At 34.8% G+C, this 22,114-nt stretch overlaps 1 protein-coding gene across 1 annotated transcript in view; it reads left to right on the top strand.

Annotated features, from left to right (window-relative positions):
* Positions 1-22,114, top strand: part of ZRANB3 (zinc finger RANBP2-type containing 3) — a 242,000-nt gene that overhangs the window by 172,566 nt on the left and 47,320 nt on the right. The window contains exons 7-9 of the mRNA XM_063077303.1: positions 1,677-1,848; positions 3,784-3,900; positions 19,662-19,781. Of these exons, the coding sequence (XP_062933373.1) occupies positions 1,677-1,848; positions 3,784-3,900; positions 19,662-19,781 (409 nt within the window). The remainder of the gene's footprint in view (positions 1-1,676; positions 1,849-3,783; positions 3,901-19,661; positions 19,782-22,114) is intronic.

Below are 22,114 nucleotides of genomic sequence, written 5' to 3'. Positions count from 1 at the left end.
TTGAATTGTACATTTTGGGTGAATTGTATGGCCTTATGACGTTTATTTCAATAAACCTGTTTAAAAGACAGGATATCCCAAAAATCATATATAATTACTATCAAATTTAATTGGAAAGAGACCAGGTTTTTACAGGAGGACCTCTTCTAGCCCTCCCTCCCCCTCTTATTTCTATTTTGCATCCCAAATGTGAGGCTAGGTGTTTGCAAATGTGGTGCTGCCAATACTCTTTAGAGCACATGCCTACTGAGCTCCAGCAAAAAGAGAACTGGCAGGGATGGGGTGTCCCGACCCGCAGGATATTCAACGCAGACCCTGGAGGGGGGAGTGGGAATTGGATGGGACAAGAGACGCGAGAAATGGAGACAAGACAGTATTCTGATCAAGTCTCGTTTATTAGCCAGAAGGTCACAGCTTATATAGACAGCAGGAGGGAATCAGCAGATAAGGAAGTATGCAGATGTTTTCTGGGAGAAATCACAGGGCAAATCTTTCCAGGAAATGGAACATTTCTCAGCTATCTAAAGCAAAGCAGCGGTGATCTACGCCTAGGGCTATGCAAGCAGTAAGAAGGAGAAAAAAGGAGGAAAGGTCACAGCATTTATATCTTTAGTGTCAGAGGGCTATTGGCAGGGCTTCATGACCCTGGGCAGGCTATGACCGGGCTCTTTGGCTCCGGACATGGGGGGAGTGAGAAATAATTTCTCTAAACCATGGCTCATACCAAAGATACGGCTTACAATCAACTAGTGGTTAAAACATCCAGGAGGTAACTAGCTAAAGTTTTATTGAATAATGCCCCTAGGAGATGATTGAGAATTTTAAGGGTTACTATTTTAGTTGTAACAAAGATAGGGGGATGTTATTGGGCCAGCTGTCCTGATGTGTAAGTTCAATCGATCCACTAGGTTTCAACCCTTGTCTTAACACCTGCTCATAGTACTTGGTGCTTCCAACTCCTGATCTTCTCAGGGTTCTGGAGGATAAGTTGCCTTTTGCAAACATTTTAAGTTATAGCTTCTTTTTGTTTGCCAAGTCAGTTACCACTTGTCTGTCTGTATTGTACCTTCTAAATATTTCTTGAAATCACTTATCCTCTGACATCCCCTCTCCCATGTCTCTTTTATGTAGGATTTGTGTCTTTTTAAAAAATTCCTTTGCTGTTAATTCAGTAGTTACAAAGGAAAGAGACCTCCACATAATCAATCTGCTATGCTCAACAGTTCAGTTAGAGATAGTATCTTCTTCTAGGTGTTTTTGGTTATTGTAATGGGTGGTGTACTAGCACATCATGCCTACGTAGGGCTAGATCTGCTAAACATACTGCCATGTGTGAGCCCACCCAAAATGCCATTTAGAAACAATGACCTAATGCAACTCAGAGTCATCAGTTCATCCCAGTTCTGTTCTTTATGCAACTCAGAGTCATCAGTTCATCCCAGCCTTGTATTAACTCAATGTAAACAGTATGTTCAGACACTAACATTTTCTATAGTTAGAGGATTGTCTAATCTTGTTATTATTTCTCAGGCTAAGCTTTTTTAAACTAATTTTCACTCAGAAGTAACAAGGAAAACAATGTCAGGTCTCCTTATTAAAAGGAAGAAAACACTGGGTAAATTGTTTTCTTATTCTAGCATTCAGCCTTGCTACATGTTTTTTCTTCATATTAACAGATATTTTGGTAAAAGACCTCAGTGGGATTGTAGAGGGGCATCAAATCTGTATGAACTTCACCAGCTATTAAGTGACATAATGATTAGAAGATTAAAGACTGAAGTTTTAACACAGCTGCCCCCTAAAATCAGACAGCGTATTCCCTTTGATCTTCCATCAGCAGCAGCCAAGGTGAGAACCTTTGTTTAAAAGTCTTATTTTAAATCATTTTAAGTTATACTATTAAAGATTGTACTTATTTCATATTTCACAGAAGGATAAGTCTGCTTTCTTAAAATAGGTTTAATTAATAGAGTATAAGTATATGAATGAGTTTTATATCATTTCAGGAAGAGAGCAGGAAGAATTTCATTTTAGTCGTCAAATATGTGAACAGATACAGTGACCTAGTGATTAATAAATTTCAGCTGAATATAGAATAAAAGTACTTCAATTGCAACAAAGAATTAGAATAAGTATCTATAGGATACTTATTATTCTTTTTTTTTTTTTTTTTTTAAAAGAAGACCGGTAAGGGGATCTTAACCCTTGACTTGGTGTTGTCAGCACCACGCTCACCCAATGAGCCAACCGGCCATCCCTATATGGGATCCGAACCCGTGGCCTTGGTGTTATCAGCACCACACTCTCCCGAGTGAGCCACGGGCTGGCCCGGATACTTATTATTCTATAATAGAATAAGTATCTATAGGATGTGAAACCAAACTGTTGCTTTGCGTTGCTTCGCCCCCCACGGATTTGTCACCCCACTTCCCCTGGGTGATGGAGATGCAAAGGATTACTCAAAGCCCATCTCTACTGAGCAGTGAGAGGCCCCAAAGTGGTTAATTTCCCTTTGGGACCCTCAAGAGAGAAGCATCCCTTCCTTGGGAAATTAACGCCGAATTGGGGTTCTCTTCCTGCATTTATTTTCCAGACCAGGAATTTACAGGAAGAGACATAGGTGGGGTTATAGTTTAACAGTATAGGCTGGAACCTTTCAGTGAAACAAGCCAGATGACATTCCTGTAGACAATTAAGTGGTCCTGTCAACAACAGTTTGATCTTAGCAAACATTCCTTCTTAACAGCAATCTCTCAGTATCTTTACATAACAATTAGTAACTAGTCTGTCTTTTGAGCCAGCAACCTGCTGTGCCACAATCCTTATCTTGCAAGAGAATTATACCCTGAAGAAAATTTCCTGTCCTTGCAAGGTCAATATTTGAAACTGCAAGGCTTTGGAAAACCAGGCCCTGTGAAGTACATATGCTCTATATAGTGTATTCCACACCCAATAATTACCAAGGGAAATCATATTTCTTGCTTTAGGAATATTTTAAAAGTATGAATAGCTGTCTTCTATAATAACTTGGGTGCAGTCCTATTTTGAAATCCTAAAACTCTATGATCATGTTGTAAGATGTGAAATTCAACATATCTCAAAGTCAAAAGTATATTTTACCTAATACTTACCTACATTTACTTTTAGGGAGTGCAATGCTAATATATTCTCTGAAATTTCTTCAAACCTGGGCATGACTTTGTTGACAAAGAATTTTTCGTTGTTGAAAGCTTAGAGTATGAATTTGGAAACATTAAGTAGTATGTTATTTCTAAAATAAGAATAATATGACTTTCTTAACTATTTTAACATCAGGCAAAAAATAAAATGATGTGAATATATGATCATATTACATTTTTATTTGACTAATATTCTCCGAGTCTTTATGTTTATTTAAATTAAATTGTATCTTTCTATAAAAATACTTTGCTACATATACATTTTTACTACCCTACTTTTTTACGTATTTAAATTTTTTTCTTCTCTTTGCGAAATATTTCTCCTTACGAGGAAGCTGTAATTGTTTGATTTAAGATGTTAGCAAAGGGCTTTGTTTTCACCCATTCACCCACAGCTTGATATTGGTTTCTATAATCGGTATGAACATGTGACTGAAATACCTCTGCATTGATGTTTTTAAATGAGCACATTGGCATCTTCGGGAATTTGCTTTTTATATCTTTCTTTACAGAAAAGAAAAAAAGTAGGACATGATTCATGATTGCATTAATTGTTCTGTTCTTTATGCTATTTTCCTAAACAGTGTTATTTTCTCCCACATAGGAATTAAATACCAGCTTTGAAGAGTGGGAAAAATTAATGAGAGCTCCAAATTCAGGTGCCACAGAGACTGTCATGGGGTTGATTACTCGCATGTTTAAACAAACTGCAATTGCCAAGGTACTCATTGCTGGGCCATCATGTATTTGTCATCACACAAATTATTCAATGTATTTGAATCTTTTTAATTAAGCAGATTATTTACATATTGCAACATGTCCTTGCCATTTTTAAAAAACTGTTTATTATGGGAAAATTCAGATATATTCAAAGTTAACAAAAGTATTATAAATTCCACATATTGATCCTTTCCAATATACAGGTATACTTTGATGAGGGAATATAATATACTTTATACTATCTCATTTGAAGGACATACTTATATTCATCTTTGTTATCAGCTTTTTCCATGGTTTTATTACTGCATTGTGGTTTCAATTTGCCTTTCCCTAATGATTAATGATGTTGAGCATATTTCATGTGCTTTTTAGCTATTCTTTTTCTTTTGTGAAGTATCTCTTCATATTGAACCCATATTTATATATTGGATTATAAGAACTCTTTATATATTTTGGAAACAAGTCCTCTAACATATATACTTTTTGTAAATATTTCCTCTAAGTCTGTGGATCCCATTTTTATTTTAACATTTGTCTTTCAAAGAACAGAAGTTTTAAATTTTGAAACAGACCAGTATATCAAATTTTTTTTAGGCGAGTCAAGTGAAGCAGTGGGAGTGGAGAAGGAACAAAGAAATCTGTTGTGATCAATTAGTTGTAAATACCTCGGCACTCGAACCTGCCCAATATTTCAGTTTTTTCTTTTGTTTTTTTGCTTTTTGAGTACTAAGAAATTTTTGCCTAATGCAAGTTCATAAAGATATTCTCTTATGTTTTCTTCTAAAAGGGCTATAGCTTTAGGGTATATATGTAGGTCTATGAACTATTTTGAATTAATTTTTTATATGGCACAAAGTAAGGGTGGAGGTTCAGCTTTTTTGGTTTTGTTTTAGTTTACTTTTTAGCATAAAGGTTTCAACTGTTTCAGCAGTCTTTGTTGGAAAGACTATTTTCCCTCATTAAATTTCTTTGGCACCTTCATCAAAAATCAATTATTCATATACTGTGGGTCTATTCTGTTTCATTGGTCTACATATCTAACCTTATGCTCCAGTGGCTTGATAACTGTATCTTTATAATAAGTCTTGAAATTGCATAGAGCTCATTCCGTACATTATTCTTTTTCAAAATTGTTTTGTGTTTTGTAGATCCTGTGCTTTTCCATATGAATTTTAGAATCAGCTTGTCTAGTATGTGCAGTTTTTATTGGAATTCTGTTGTATCTGTAGATTAATTTTGAAGAATTGACTTCTTAATAATATTTAGTCTTCTGATCCATGAAAAGAGTATCTCTCTCCTTTAATTTAGGTCTTCTTTAATTTCTCTATACAATGTTTTCTAGTTTTTTAAAAATACATTTTGTTATATTTATCCTTGGATATTTCATGTCTTTTTATGCTCTTGTAAACAGTATTTTTTAAAACTTAAATTTCCAATTTTTCATTGTTAACATAGAATTATTATTGATTTTCATATATTGACCTTTTATTTTGCAACCTTGCTGAACTCGCTTCATTAGTTCTTGTGGCTTTTTGGTTAATTCTGCAACATAAAGGATCGTTTTGCCTGCATGTAAAGACACTTTTCATTCTTCCTTATAGTTTGTGTCTTTTATTTATTTTTGTTGTCTATCACATTAAAGGACAACTAGTACAATTCTGAATAGAAATGATAGGACTGAGTAGCCTTGCCTTGTAGCCAATCTTAGGAGGAAGGCAGTTTTTCACTACTAATTATGGTGCTATTGCTAAATTTTCTATTGATGACTTTCCTTATGTGGAGGAAATTTCCTCTTTACTAGTTTGTTAGAAGAGAGATGGGACATATGAACATTTTTTTTTCTTTGGCAGAGCAGGGGGAGAAGAGATAGCTATCATAAAAGTGGATGAAAAGCAAACAGCTAAAATTCTAATAGAATTATATAGTCTGAGCCTAGGCTGTCACGACAGTTCAAAATAACAGGGGGTCCTGACAGTTTGGAGTCCACACTCACTCACAAGCTTTATTTGCATTGGCCTCTACCAGGTGCTAACTAGGAAACTAGAGAGCATCCCCATTAGTGGAGCACAAGCTCAAAAACCTGCCTACTTCTAGTATCTTTTTCTCATACTAGCAAAAGCCTTAAGCCACTGCGGAAAAGGCAGAGTCTCCCTCCCCCAGCCTCCAAAGCCTAGTCCAGCATAGAGTGCTTTGGAGGGCTGTCTATGCCTGGAGGGTTCACGGGAAAGCCTACTGGACTCAGGACCCTGTACTGATGTAAGATGTAAGGCAGAGATCTGTTACTGCAGGGGGAGGTGCAGGTACCTCTCCAGCACACCCACAGTTACAAGACATAGTGGTGGGGGTGGGGGGAAGAACACCAAAAAGTCTGAGCCTCAGGGCTCAGCTGCAGCAAAGAACCTGGCTTATGCTCGGTTGGTACCAGGAAACCCAAGAGGTCGCCTTTCCCTTGACATGAACTTATCATTGAGAAACCTTCAAGATCAATCTCCCACTGGGGGAGACACCCTCTATAGTACAGGCATACAGACTGCTGAAAGCTGAGAGTACAGTAGGAACACTTAAAAAAAACCCTTGGCTCACACTATCACAAGGTAGAAGCATCCCATTGCTGGGGGAATTTCAAGTTTCATGGTGCACTAAAACTAAATGTAACAACAAGAGAACCTACAGGCAACCCAATACTGACTACACTGACTCAGCCCCTGGTCCCCCTACTATCACCCTGACAGAAGAAACATGCTCATTTCTGGGTATAAATATAATTCTGTCTATACTGTTCTTCTACACATAATTTCTAGCATTCAAGAGAAATTGTGCAGTTTTTAAAAAGCCATTAAAAAAACTATTCCATTGTCAAAAGATAAAGCAATCAATAAAGACAGATGCAGAAATGACCCAGATTGTAGAACTGTTACCAGGCAAAAACTGGCTGCCTGACATGCATAGAGGCCAATGCTGTGATAATTGTCTTTTGTGAGAAGAAAGAGCTGTATTACATAGCTGGCCAGCAAAGAGATAGGAGGTAAACTCTAATCTGTCTCCGGGGTTGAATTAAACTTTTACGGGTTAGGGGAACAAGTTGGTACAAGGAAGCATTGGCAGGGCAGGTTTTGATTACTGGACTTAAGCACTGGAACTCTCTGGACAACTGACCCCTGGCTTCTGAAAGAGCTCTCACATTTCAAGTTCTGGTCAAGTCCTGGCCTCGTTGCTTCAGGGGGAGAAACTATTTGTGGATATTATCTGGAGGTCAAAGTTTCTTCTATTGCACATGCCTGGGCTGCATGACTTGCAAAATGTAGGTTCGGCTCTATCTCTAAGAAAGCTTATGCCATGGTAAAGCAATAGTTGCAATTTGAGTTGATCACACAGTTACACAACTGTTAGACAAGGACTTTAAAATAGCTATGAATAATATGTTAAATGATCTAGTAGAAAAGATAAACAACATGCATGAAAAAATGGGGAATTTCAGAAATAATATGGAAACTATAAAAATAGCAATACTAGAAATAAAAAATACAGCATCAGAGATAAAGAAAATACTTCCAGTAAACTAATAGTGGAGATAAAATGTAATCTTAAAAAAACCTAAATGTCCTGGATATTTATACTAGAGAAATGAAAACTTAGATTCACACAAATACCTTTATAGGAATTTATTTATGACAGCCAAATGCTTGGAAACAGCCCAGTGTCCTCCAAACAAATTGTGGTACTTTCATACAATGGAATACCCAATTAAAAGGAAAGAACTATTGATAAATGCAGCAAATTGAATCTCAAAAGTATTACACTTAAAGAAACTAGTCTTAAAAGTTTACATATAGTATGACACCATTTTTATAACATTTTCAAAATTAGTGTTATTCCAATGTCATTTTCCTGGTTTTGTTAATGTACTGTGGTTATATAAGAAATTATCATTAGTAGTTGAATTAAGAGTACACAGGAAATCTCTATATTATTTTTACAAATGCTTTTGTGTCTAAAATTATTTTAAAATAAAAAGTGTTAAAATGTGTACATATAATGGACACACTAAAGCATTCTAATAGCAGAAAAAATTCTAAATTAATCCAAAAGAAGGAAAAAAGAACAAAAAAGAACCAGGTCAAATAGAAAACAGTTAGCATTTAAATCCACTCATATCGATAATTAAATTAAGTTTGAATGATCTAAACCTACCAATTAAAAGAGAGAAATTTTAGATTGCATAAACTATATGATGTCTACAAGAAAACCTCTTTAAATAGGAAGGCTAAAATTAAAAATAAATAAGTGAAAAAAAGATATATCACATAAACAATAATCACAAGAAAGCTGAAGTAGATATATTAATATCAGATCATGTAGACTTCAAAAAAAGAATATTGCCAGAGATAAAGAGGAGCATTATATAATAGAGAAAGATGGGCTCAATTTATCAAGAAGACAATAATATAGACAGTGGTCCTAAATATGTGTATATCTAATAACAGAGCTTCAAATTTCGTAAAGCAAAACTTATAGAACTGAAATGAGAAATAAGCAAATCTAAAATTATATGTGGAGACATCAAAATACTTCCCACAATAATTGATAAAATAAGTGAACAAAACAAAAATCAGTAAGGAGATTAAATGTAACACTGTCAACCAATTTGACATTTATAGAACACTATATCCGACAACAGCAGAATCCATATTCTTTTCAAGTGCACAAGGAACACTGACCAACAAATGTAAAAGGATTGAGATCATACAAAGTATATTCTCTGATTGTGTGAAATTAAACAAGAAATCATTAATAGAAAGAGGTCTGGAAAATCCAAATATCTGGAAATTAAACAACAAATTTTTAAATGGGTTAAAGAAGAAATGACAGGGACCTTAGAAAACATATTTAATGAGTGAAATTATTTTAAAATGTGGGAAATAACTAAAGCAGAGGAACATTTATAGCATCAAATTCTTAGACAAGAGTTATAAATTCTTAGAAAAGAAGTATAAGTCAACCACAAAAAGCTCTATTTTAAGAAACTAAAAAAAGAACTGCAAAAAAAAAAAAAGAAGAAAAAGAAAAAGAAAGCAGAAGGAGGAAAATTGAGAGCAGAAATTAATGAAGTAGGAAAAGAAAAATACTGAAAATTAAAGTTGTCTTTTAAAAAAGATGAATAAAATTTATAAACTTCAAAATAAAAATAGAGGAAAAACTGGTTTACCCATGCCAGCAATAAAACAGAATAAAAAGAATATCACTACAGACCCTGTAGGCATTAAAAAGATAATAAGGGAATATTGTGGGAACTTTATATCAACAAAACCAACAAAACTTAGATGAATGGATAGATTCCATAAATATCATAGCTGACTCAAGAAGAAATTAAAAATCTGAATAGCCCTGTGTCAACTAAAGAAATTTAATTTATAATTAAAAATCACCCTTCAGTGAAAGTTTCAGGCCTCAGTGGTTTCCACTGCTAAATTCCATCAAACATCTAGCGTAAAAAGAAAACCAATTCTAAAACTTCTTAAAAAACAGAAGAGACAGAAATACCTCGGGCCGAGCCCATGGCGCACTCGGGAGAGTGTGGCGCTGGTAGCGCCAAGGCCACAGGTTTGGATCCTATATAGGGATGGCCAGTGCGCTCACTGGCTGAGCGTGGTGCAGACAACACCGAGCCAGGGGTTATGATCCCCTTACCAGTCAAAAAAAAAAAAAAGAAATACCTCCCAACTAATTCTGTAAAGCTGGGATTACTCTGATACTAAGACCAAACAGATTCATCATGAAAAAACTACAGGTCAATATCCTTCACAAATGTGAAAATTCTTAGCAAAATATTAATAAATTGAATCCACCAGTATGTAAAAAGTATTTATGCCAGCAATGCAAGGGTTATTTAACATTTGATTAAATAATTACTGTAAATCACCACAATAACAATGGAAAATGGAAAACCATATGATTATCCCAACAGAATCATTGGAGAAAATTCAACATCCATTCATGATAAAACCTCTCAGCAAATTAAAAATAGAAAGGGATTTTCTCATCCCAATAAAAGCCATTTATAAAAATGTATACAACTAATATCATACTTAATGGTGAAAGACAATACTGTTCCCCTAAGATCAGAAACAAGACAAGAGTCTGCTTTTGTGACTTCTGTTTAATATTGTTCTGGAGGTGTGAGCTGTGCACTGAGGCTAGAAAAAGAAATAATAGGCATACAGACTAAAAGGTAATAAAAGTGAAATTATCCATATTCACAGATAACATTATTGTGGATGTGGAAAATTGAAGAACACTTTAAGCTATGAGAGCTAATCAGTGAATTTATGAAGGTCACAGGATTCATGTTCAATATATGAAAATCATTTCTAGTTCCATATATGAGCAATAAAAAATTGGAAATTGAAATTTAAAAAATACAATTTACAATACCACAAAAAAAACCCTGAACTGATTTAGGATAAAGTTAACAAAATATATGCAGTGGAAACTATAAAACATTGTTTAGAGAAAGTAAAGTGTCATTATTAAATAAATGACAAGATAGATTATGTTCATGAATCAGAAGATTCAATATTGTTAAGATGCCAGTTCTCCATAAATTAATTTATATATTCAATGCAATGCTAATCAAAATCCCAGTAGTCTTTTTTATAGAAATTGACAAGATGAATGTAAAATATATGTGGCAATGCAAAAGTACTTACTATAGCCAAAACAATTTTGAACAAAGTTGGAAGACTCATACTACCTAGTATAAATAGTTACTATAAAGTTACAAAAATCAAGACTTTGTGGTATTGACATAAGGATAGACATATAGACTAATGAACCAGAAAAGAGAGTCCAGAAATAGAACGTTGTATAGATTGTCAATTGATCTGTTAAGAAAAGAGAAGATAACTCAATGGGGAAATGGTAGTCTTTTTGATAAATGGTACTAGGACAATTGGATAACCATAAGAAAAAGAGAAGTCTTAACTATTATTTCACACCATACATAAAAATTAACTTGAGGTAAGTCATAGACTTAAATGTAAAAGCCAAAATAGTAAAACTCATTGTAGCATACATATATAAAAATATTCCCAACCTTTGGGTAGGGTAGTTTTTTAGATAGGATACAAAAAGCACACACATTAAAGGGAAAAAAATGGGATTCAAATCTTTAAAATTTGTGGTGGTAAAAAAAAAAAAATGTATGGTGTTTGAAAGACACTGGCATGAAAATAAAAATGCAAGACACAGATTTGAAGAAAATATTTGCAATATATTCCCCCTGCTCCATTTTCTCATATCATAATTTTTGTTTTGATCATAATTTTTCACTTGATCAGTGTTCATTGCTTACAGTATAATGACTCTATTAAACATTCCACAGTTGAGCTATAATTGCATTTCTTTGACAACTATTGTTTTTCCTAGAGTTAATAACTATCTTATTTTTTGCTTATGTGCTTTGCTCACTTAGCTTTCTTTGTACTGAATCTGAGTACAGAATGCTTGCTTAAGGGAAAAGAATATACCAAGAACCTTTTAGATTATTTCCTGGCTGTGGTAAGATACCCTGGTTGGAAGTCACAAGTATTGACAATCAAAAAGAATTTGGCAGCTAATTCCTAGTATCCTTAAAGGAAAAGAGATGAAAAGTCAGTTATCCCCAAATTGGGTTATGTTCCCAAATGGCAGCAGAAGGCCAATCCCTGCCATCCCGATTCCCTAGAATTTTTAGTCATTTTTTTCTTCCCTCCCTGTTAGAACCTCTGTCCTCAACCACCTATGTAAATTGGAACTGTGTATTTCCATTCCTGAGCTGCAGCCATAAATAACAGGTTTCCTGTTAGAATCTCTGTCCTCAACCACCTATGTAAATTGGAACTGTGTATTTCCATTCCTGAGCTGCAGCCATAAATAATTGTTCATGGCATAACCAAATTGGAATTCTTAATACATTTTCCTCAGAAACATTGATATCCAGTAGTTAGAGTCTATAGTAACTGGAAATAACACAGTTTACCTACATTATAGACTAAATAGGTTTTGCAGGAGGTGGCTATTCTATATTTAATATTTAATGATAAATAGTAAACAAAGGAAATGAAACTAAAATCTATATTACTAGTAAAAGTCAATTAGTGAAGAATCTCATAATTAGGAGAATTACTTTTCTTCTCTATATCATTATTTTTATTGTTTTATAATATTTGTTGAGATTACAGTGGATCAAAATGAACAGATTTTTCAGATTAGGATTAGCATAATACTTGCCTAGATGTCTCATTTTTAGAGAAAACCATTTTAAGAGAAATGCCAGTTATTTTTGTATGAAAATGATTAAAACCAGACCATAATTTAAAATCCTGTCACTTTGGGGATCCAGCATTCCTTAGTGCTTTAAAAACTTTCCAGAAGGCAAATTGCTTTAAACACATTTCCATTATGTACAAAGTGTGTTTCCTCTTTAATTGCCTCAGTGGCTTAACACAGGTGGAATCCTATTTATAATAGGCAGTGAGGTGAGGCCACTGCAATATTCCCTGCTGCACAGGGCCTGGGATGATACAAAACTGAAGAATGTCTCTCCCTATGCTAGCTCTGTTGTTTAGGAAAGGGTCTCTGGTTCTGAACCGGGGACAGTCTACCTCCTGTTCATTAAATTAGTAGGAGATGATCAGTAATAGTCAATAAAGTGGAAATAAAACAATAATGTTATCATTATAGAGCAGGAAAGAGATAGTATGTTAGCTGTATGGTGATGTGGAATGAAAGAAGGCTTTATTAAAGATGAGGAAATATCCAATTGAGAAGGAGGAGTGATAGGAGTGATACAAGGTTTTTGAGGTGGTAGGAATTAGGTCAGTTTGGAATCACAGGTAGAGATTTGCCTTAGAGAGAGAAGTGATTTTTCAGCATCTCTGTGTAAGCATGGAGAAGATACAGAATTAAAGTCTGTACATTCTATGTATTATAATTTTTAACACCCAGATAAGGTTTATCCATGTTTATACTTTAGTAGTACAAAGTTGATTACTTTATTGATGTAACTGGTGGATGGAGTTTAGAAAGAAATCAAGAATGATTTTTAAAAACTGAATTCATTTTTAAAGAATTAGATTAGCTGGTTTTGATCAATGACTTTTATCATCAAACTTCCTTGAAATTTGAAATCAACTTTCATGAAAACAGTTTTTTTAGAGTTTATAATACTATTGGCTTTACTTTCTCACTTTGTCAAAGTTGGGGTAAACCCAGTGGATTTATGTTATTCACGGGAATGTTCTCCCTCATCTATCCTTGCTAAATTAATTAATGATTGATAGATAAATAGATAAAGACTGAATGATTGCTTTATTATAACTTGTTCCAAAAAGTTTTATGAAGAAGTTTAAGATCCCAGGATCTTTTGTAAAATTGTATTTGTTAAGATACTAAGTTGTAACTGCTGTCTTATTCAGGGTATTATATTCATGTGCATTTCAATGGGTTGCTTTTTGAACAGTGTCAAAAGATTAAATGTATTAGAGGTATTAGAATTCTATTTACAGATATATTCATAAGGAAATAAAGCATGCTTTGAGATAAGAAAATAATACTTCCAGTAGTTTACCTGAACTACATTTTGAAGTGATACTGTTGTTTTCTACTGGAAAGTTTTTTCATGGAGCTTTGCAAAAATGTCCAAAGCTCTGACATTATAGTATGGAACTACCAATCTTCCCTGAAGGCTATCTTCTATCGGATTTGAAAATGTTCAAAAGGGCAAGGGGAGGGGACAGTGAAAGACAAATTTCTAGCCTTTCTTTTGCTGTGGGCTGCAGAGGCAGGGGGCAGGACTGAATAAACAATGCATATTGATTTTTACTTTGGCACATTCCTTTCCTCATTTAAGATGATTTTAGAGGATAAAAGGTAAATCAGCTATCACAAAATAAATAAATAAGAAATGATATAAGGGGAGCTAGATAAATGAATAAAAACAGGAGAGATAGAGAGGCTATCGACTGATTAATGGATAAATAAAATGTATATATTCATATTATGGAATATTATCTGATATTAAAAAAGAAAGTATTGATGTATGCTACAACATGGATTGAAAACATTACGCTAAGTTAAAGAAGCCAGTCACAAAAAAACACATATTGTATGATTCCATTTATACGAAATGTCCAAAATAGTCAAATCTGTAGAGACAGAAAGTAGATTAGTGTTTGCCTAGAGCTGGGAGTAATGGGGACGTACGGAGTGACAGCTGAGAAGTGAAGTGATTATTTTTAGGATAATGAAAATGTCCTAAAATGGATTCTGATGATGTAGATACAATTCTGTGAATACACTACAAGCCATTGAATTGTACACTTTATTTTTTTTTTGGCAGCTGGCCAGTACAGAGATCTGAACCCTTTGCACATTTTAAAAGAGTGTATTTTATGGTATGTGAATTATATCTCAGTAAAGCTATTTTTTAAAAAAGAGAGAAAGCCGTTTCTTTTGTCTTTCTGCTTAGGCTGTCCTTATTCACCACTTGCACTCCACGGCTCCTGTGGTGGTCCCAACATGACTGCTGCAGTTCTAGGACATCAGATATTCACAGTAAGGAAAAATGTTCATAAGAGTCCCTTTGTCAATGAGAATGTTTCTGGTTTTTTTCCTTTTTTTCCTTTGGCCGGTGAGGGGATCCAAACCCTTGACCTTGGTGACACAAGGCTGTGCTCTAACCAACCAAGCTAACCAGACAGCTTCCTTTGAGGAAGTTTTTTGAAGCTCCCGGCAGACTTTCCTGGTGTCTTATTAGTCAGAATCACTTGCAGAGGAAATGGAAATGCTAAACTTGCTTAGAGCAATCACAATTCAGCTTTGGCTGATTAAGAAGAGCTTGAGGAGCTTTTCTTAAAGCTCGTGGCCAGCAGCTCATGGCCAGCAGCAAAATTGCCATTTGGCCTGGGGTGTGAGTACTTCAGAACTTCAGGGGAAGTTTCTTTTGTGCTTGTACCCCCTTAGCTGGAAGTTATAGCTGTTAAAAAATTATTCTGGTAATTGTTAAAACAGTTTTAAAAGCCTTTATTCAAGGCTACTGCAGTAGGGGTCAACTCTGTTGCAATAGGGGGAGAAGTTGAGCTCACTTCCAAATACAACAAGGACAAGTGGGATTTTATAGCCATTTACGAATAGGCTGAGGGGGGTGGTGGATGGAAAATTACTAAGAGGAGACATCAGGGTAGAGAGATTCTTGCTAAACTGACCTAACAGAATTCTTGTTAAAGGCAGGCCAAGGACTTATATCATATATACATATATATACATCAAAGGTAGGGATGAGGAACTTGATCAGATACCAAGGGTGGGGGGTTTTCAGTAAACTCACTGAACAGAATTCTTGCTACAACTGTGCTATTTAGGTCTGTCAAGGACAGGACAGACACAGAAGGCCAAGGTCAAGGCTTAGTTGAGATGAGGGCTCAGAGGAGCCTAACTAAAGTTTGGTCAAAGGAGAGTCTTTGACATAGTTCAAATTTGATGTTTTCTTTCATTTTTTCCATCACTATTATTTGATTAAAAGCTGACAGTTTAAAATCAAGTAATTTTCATCAGATCTTAATGCAGTGTAGGTTTTTCTTTAACTACTTTTATGTAGTTAAAATATGATGTACACTTCTTCACTAAAATAATTTAACAAATATTACAACTTATTCTCTTCATTTCAGTATTTCTGTAAAAAAGAGATAGTGTGTAGTCTAAATTAATTACTTAAATTAGACTTTCAACTAACAGACCCATTACTAACAGACCAATTTTAGTAAAATAAAGTAAAATAGACTTGTGAACACATGCATTTTCTGCAACTCTACAAAACCTGAACTAGCACAACCAAGATACTTATCATTATCAGGATTTGCCATTCCACATACTATGTATCTAAGATGATCTGCAAGCAAATTCCTGTTCAGATCATTTAAAATCTGACAAGGCAGTGACAGTTTTGATTAGAATAAAATCAAGACAGTTAAAGTGCATGTATAGTACATTTTAAAATGCAAACCTGTGCAATCTCCAACCTAAGAGAATCCTAAAATTTAATTTGCTACATAGAAATTTTGGCACTACAAATACATTTTCTCCTAGGAAGCAACATCACAAAGATGATTAAGGTGCTAGTGTAAGACTGGCCCGAAAGCGCGAATCTTACTTGTTGGGAAAGCTCATCTCGCAAAGACCAGGAGACAGAGATCACTGCAATCAAGCAAGAGGTTTTTTTTATTCCAGCATGCTGGGGTCTCTCTGTCTTCAGGACAGAAGTGGCCCCGAGCTCTTAACACGAGCACTTTTTATACAGTTTGGTAGGCAGACTTTGGCAACAGGATGAGTTGTATACAGCTTATTGGTCACCTGAGGTGACTTTTAAATTCATTGGTGGCTTTCAGTGGGGTGGTATACAGACGAGGAACTGGGGAATTGCCTAACAGCCCACCCCTTGTGTGGTTAGGCCCTTCCCGGAACTGGGTGAACTTTGGGCGGTTTGGGAAGTCCTTTATCTGCCCTTACCAGAAAGTCCCACCCGCAGGGGCTTGTAAAACCTTGCACAAACTAATTACAGAAGCAGAAAAGCTAGTCAGTTAATATTTAAGGGTGGGGGAAGGGGTTCAGGTCCACTCTAGGTTAGTCCCAAGAGCCTGTTTAGCCAGTTATGTAATTGAACTTTATAGTATAATAGTAACCATAAGCTTTCTGAAACAGTGGTGGAAAGGAATGAGGAACAGGGAGCTTGAGCTTTGGCATCAGCAGCTCTGGTTGTGATGGGGCGAAGGTGGTATCTGTGGAGGGGTCTCTGGCAGAAATAGCTCACGTGGGAAGAGGAGGGGGAGTGCATCTGAGACTGGGGTACAGTGATCGTATATAGTTTGTATGTTTGGACTGGATAGTAATGAATGTACCTTAAAAATACTCCAACTTGACATGTACCTTTTGAAAGCCTTATCACAGTAGATATAGCTCTTTAGGCCAACATGCACTTTATTAAAGTGGTTCAGTTGCCATGAGAACATATCCAGTATTTATAACTCCTTGTTTTGAGAGGGCTTCATTTCCACTTTCTGAGGCGCTGAAATCCAAGGCTAAAGTTCTTAACAGCTTCCAGTCTCATTGTATGATTTTTAATTTGGCTAGATATAAAATTTTTAGAAATCTTTTTCTTTCTGAATATCTAATATTGGTGTAGAGAAATCCAATTCAGTTTAAATTTTTTTTTTATTTTGATTCTATGAAATTTTTCTCTCTCCCCTCCCTAGAGGCTTATAGAATAATTTCTTTTCCCCACTATTCTAAAATTTCATGATGGGCCTTACTCTGGGTCCATTTTCATTCACTGTAAAAGATACTCAATGGCTCTTTACTGTTCTCCATTTTGGAAACTCATGCCCTTAATTTCTGTGAAACATTATTTCTTCGATTATTTTCTTTCTTCTGTTTTCTCTTTATTGTTTTCTGGGACTTTTATTATTCATATATTGCCTTCATGGTCTGATCCCCTAATTTTTTTGTACTTTACGTATTTTCTATCTGATTTCTGAGAGATTTTCTCAGCTTAATAGCCAGTGAATTTTAAATTTCTGCCCTTATATTTTTAATTTCTGAGATCACCTTTTTCCTCTGTTGCTTTTTTGTAGCATCCTGTTCTTGTTTTATAATTGCAATCTCTTCTAGTTTTCTTCTCTCTTTAATGTTGATCTGTTCATACAGGTTGCTTTCTACAAATGTCTGGTGATCCTTGGTTGTTTGCATATGTGTGTGTACACACACACACACACACACACACACACACACACACATTCTTTTTTAATTCTTTTTTTTTTTTTCTTTCTGTTTTTTTCTTTGGCATCTGGCTGGTAAGGGGATCTGAACCCTTGAGTTTGCTTATATTTACAAGAAACACTAAATGCTGCGTGGAAACTCTGTGCATGGGTATGGCTGATAGACTATGACCCTCAATAAAGAGTGATCCGACTGGGATGTATTGTTGGGAAACCCCTAATACCAGTATCTGTAGTTTTTTCCTCTTTGGCTGGTCAGATTCCCCAGAAAATATTCATTGTATATGATTTTGCTCTCCTATTTAAAGGGCATAAGACTGTCTGTCCATTTTGGGATGTGTGGGGCTAAGAAGGCTGAAAGAGGAATAGATCTTAGTAATTTTATATAACTTTCATTTAATCCCCTTGATTTTTGTAAGGTATACCTATCATCAATACGGAATTTCTCTATCCAGATACTCTCTTGTTTTACCTTCTCCAGAGAATAAATCTCTAGTTTTCTGCTAGGATAGTTAGGGTAGTCACCTATGGGGGGAATGGATAGAGAGAGGATATGAAGCAGTGTTGTACATAATTAACTACTTCAACATGCTTTCAGCAAGTCCTCATGTCCTAGTCTTACTCCTGTCCCCAATCCAGAGGTGCCATTTCTTGGGCCTTTTTAGATGACTTTGGTGTAAACTAGATGCTTTTCCACTTTCCATATTGCCAGCTTAGGATCTGTCAGATTGGTTAATCAGTTACCAGACAGCATCTACTTCTTAGCTTCTAAGCTTTTGTTGCTATTTGCCTTTCTCCAGTTCTCTTTGTCTCTATACACTTTTATATATACATATGTCTCATTTAAACATAGCTTTGAGAGGGAGCAGAGGTTAAATGTGTTCAGCCTGCCATCTTTTCCCAAAATTTTTAAAGAACTAGTTTTTAACAGTTAAGAGATACTATATTCATGTTTTAAATTTAATTCATGCTGTCCACTTTAAATTTAATTTCTGTTTAATTTATTCCATATTGATTTCTCACTCTTAATAGGTAGCTTGGTTAACTAAGTTAACAAAGTTAACTAAGAAAAGCCTATTCAATGTGAACTTTCTTGATTTTCTTTCTTATACCTCATAATTTCTCTGTATTTCCCCCTGTTCTCTCAGACCTTGATCCTGTGTTCTTGATTCCATCACTCCAGGCTCTTCTGGAACTTTCTCCATCCATCCCAGAAACAAGATAAATTCCCTCGTGTTCCATTTCTTTTAGCCTGTCTACTCTTTTAACTGCCTTTTTGTGAGTCCACCTAAGTTTCTTAAGTTAAAAAAATAAACCAACTTTCCTTAAAACTTAAGCTTCAGTCCCAGATTTCTTATTCTTTTTCAGTGTTCTCTTTAAAATAATGCTATTCATCTGGGTTTTTTTATTGAAATATAATTGATTATACATATTTGTGTGGTACAGAGTTGAATATCAATACCTGTATACAATACGTGATGATCAGATCAGGATAATTAGTATATGCATCATTATAAAATGTAATCATTCTTTGTGTCCAATAACAAATTTCTTGCTAACCCCCTCCACCTTCCATTTTCTCATTAGCTCTACTCCGTTTAGTCTTCTATATAAGCGTTTTCGAAAACCACCTTTTAAACAAAACTGCTAACTCCTTCTTGGCCATAGCCTACTTGTCTACCTCCTTTCCACTGAACCTCTTTTCTTGTTTTTTCCCTCTCCTCATTCTTGTCTTGTTCTTCTTTTACTTCTCAGATTTTTCCCCCTCTTGTCCCTCTTCTTCTACATGTTCCTTACGTATGGGCTTCTACTTTCTTAGGCTACCTAGAGAACAAAGCAGCTAGAAGTTCATAGAAACTTACTGATTTTTGAGGCATTTTTAAAAAGTTATAAGTGACGTGAGTTTTTAATAATATTTTTATGACATTAATAAAGTATAACTTTTAATATTTAGGCAGGTGCTGTAAAAGATTATATTAAGATGATGCTTCAGAATGATTCACTTAAATTTCTGGTTTTTGCTCACCATTTAAGCATGCTCCAAGCTTGCACAGAAGCAGTCATCGAAAACAAGGTATGTCACCGTTTTTCTATAAAGTACTTTTTAGAGTGCATATTTTTACTATATTAAACATCAATTATAGTCTCATAATTGAGGGGAGGTTTTTTTTGCCTTCTATAGATGATAGTATATAAATTATTAAAAGTTTTTGGCAAGTTATACTAATATTACTACTATTATATGGATTTACTAATAAATTTTCTCTTTTATACCAATCTTATAATTTTCCATTTATAATTATCTAGATTGATTAAAGATACGCTGCCTTGGTAGGCTATAATGTGAATTCTGTTTTTGTTCCTGGATATACATTTTGAGAGTGGTGTAGGCAGTTGAAAGTTAAATTTTTTGTTTACTTAATGGTGGCCCTTGAATGTGGCTGACATAGATGGGAAAAGAAGAATGAATTCAGCCATTTTAGTGTCCAACTGCAGCCATACCTTTTAAACTTCCAGGCAGTATCATCAATAGAAAATGATTATTAAGATTTAGCATATAGCCCAGGTAATTTATTAGGTTAATTCCACCAAACCAGCTGTCCTTACTGCATTTTCTTAGGTCCACCTTCATTTCTAATATTCCTATCGGTGACAACATCTTCCATTTTTTCTGTAAAAGTTAAAACCTGTCATATGTTCTCTTTAAATGCTGAGGGCTTCTTGGGATGTTCCGAAGCAGCTAAAAGATACCAAAGAAGTAATTCTAATCTTTCTCTCATAGAAGGATTTATGATAGCAGTGTTATAAAGTGCTGTACATTAATAGGTTCTTTCTCATTGACTATCATATAGTGTCTGTAAAACACCCTCTGAGGAAGAGTTAACCTTAGAAATAATTTTTAAATGATTGGGCAGTAAATTAGATTCATAATGTTTTCTTATTCTGATTTTATCTCTATTATACCTTAAAACTACTAGACTCTGTTCCAAGTATGATAGTCTGTCTCTTTTTTCCACATCCATTTTACTGATGAGTTTAGAATCCCATTTAGCTTTATTAAGAGTTAAAAATGCAGGTATTCATGGAGTTGTAGGTAAATTTCTCCCAAACTTCCCTACCCTAACAATGTACAGTCATGTGTCACTTAACAATAGTGATATGATCTAAGAAATGCATCCTTAGGTGGTATCATCATTGTTTGAAAGTATGTAATGAAAAGGAACAGCAATGAATTTTCCTATTATCTACTTTGGCCACTAGCTGCTTGAGTATGGGCCCTCTAATTATGTTACTATGTCTCTCTGTGCCTTACTTTCCTCATCTGTTAAATGAGGATTAGAATAATACTGCCCACACATATAAAAATTTAATTATATGTGGCACTCGGCAAGCATGCAGTGAGTGTTAGCTGTTATTAACTACTACTTTGCTATGGGGATGGGTAGGAATCATTTAAAAATGCAGGAATTCTAAAGTAGACAACAACCTGTCTACTTGAGGTCAGACCTAATGTGTCAGATGCTTGGCCTTCTATCTAAAAGGTGTGACCTACCTTTGTGAGGATCACCTCATGGGTAAGTTAGGCACTCCTTGACATATTTTGCAGTAGGTTTGTTTACACCAGCATCACCACAAATATTTGAGTAATGCCTTATGCTATGACATGACAAAGGCTACATCACTAGGGATAGGAATTTTTCAGCTTCATTGTAATCTTATGGGACTACTGCTGTATGTGTATATGCTGCCCATTGTTGACTGAAATATTGTTATGCATCACATGACTATATTTTTCTTTAGAAAGACCCTCTGAGGATTTTATAATCTCCTTTAATGGATATTATATGGACCCCTGGTCAATTTGTATTTGCTTTGTGAAGGCAGAAATTTAATAAGGGACATGTTATTTAACACTGATATTCCCTTATAAAAGTGAATGCTCGTATGTCTCAACTATTTAAGGCTATGTTTCCCATAGAAGTGCATACATGAATGAGATTATTTGAAATTTAGGGCTTATCCTTTTTTTTTAGGAAGCTGAGTAAGGAATTCCTTTTAGCTATTCTAACACAGACTGATTGCTCCTTTTTCTTAACTCAAATCATTTTTGAAGACAACAATGTTCAGTTTAACACTTGTTTCCTTACTTTTTAAAGATTTCTGTGGGTGTCTCAGTTTCCCACTTCAGTGGAGATGACCATGTCACATATTTCTTTTAAATTTAATGTGAAAAAAGAGAACTCAAGTGGTAGATTAAAAGTGATATTTTCCCAGTTAATGTTTGGGATATTAAAAAACTAAATACGCTATTCTTCATGAATCTTTAATATGTGGGCAGAATCATCTTTGTCCTTTCTCACGTCTGGCTTTATTTTTAATTTGTAATCCTATAACTTTTTTAGTCTG

Source organism: Cynocephalus volans, chromosome 1 (genome assembly GCF_027409185.1).
Source record: "Cynocephalus volans isolate mCynVol1 chromosome 1, mCynVol1.pri, whole genome shotgun sequence".
Lineage (NCBI taxonomy): Eukaryota > Metazoa > Chordata > Mammalia > Dermoptera > Cynocephalidae > Cynocephalus > Cynocephalus volans.
The sequence above is the reverse complement of the archived record's forward strand: the minus strand, read 5'-3'. Positions and strand labels throughout refer to the sequence as shown.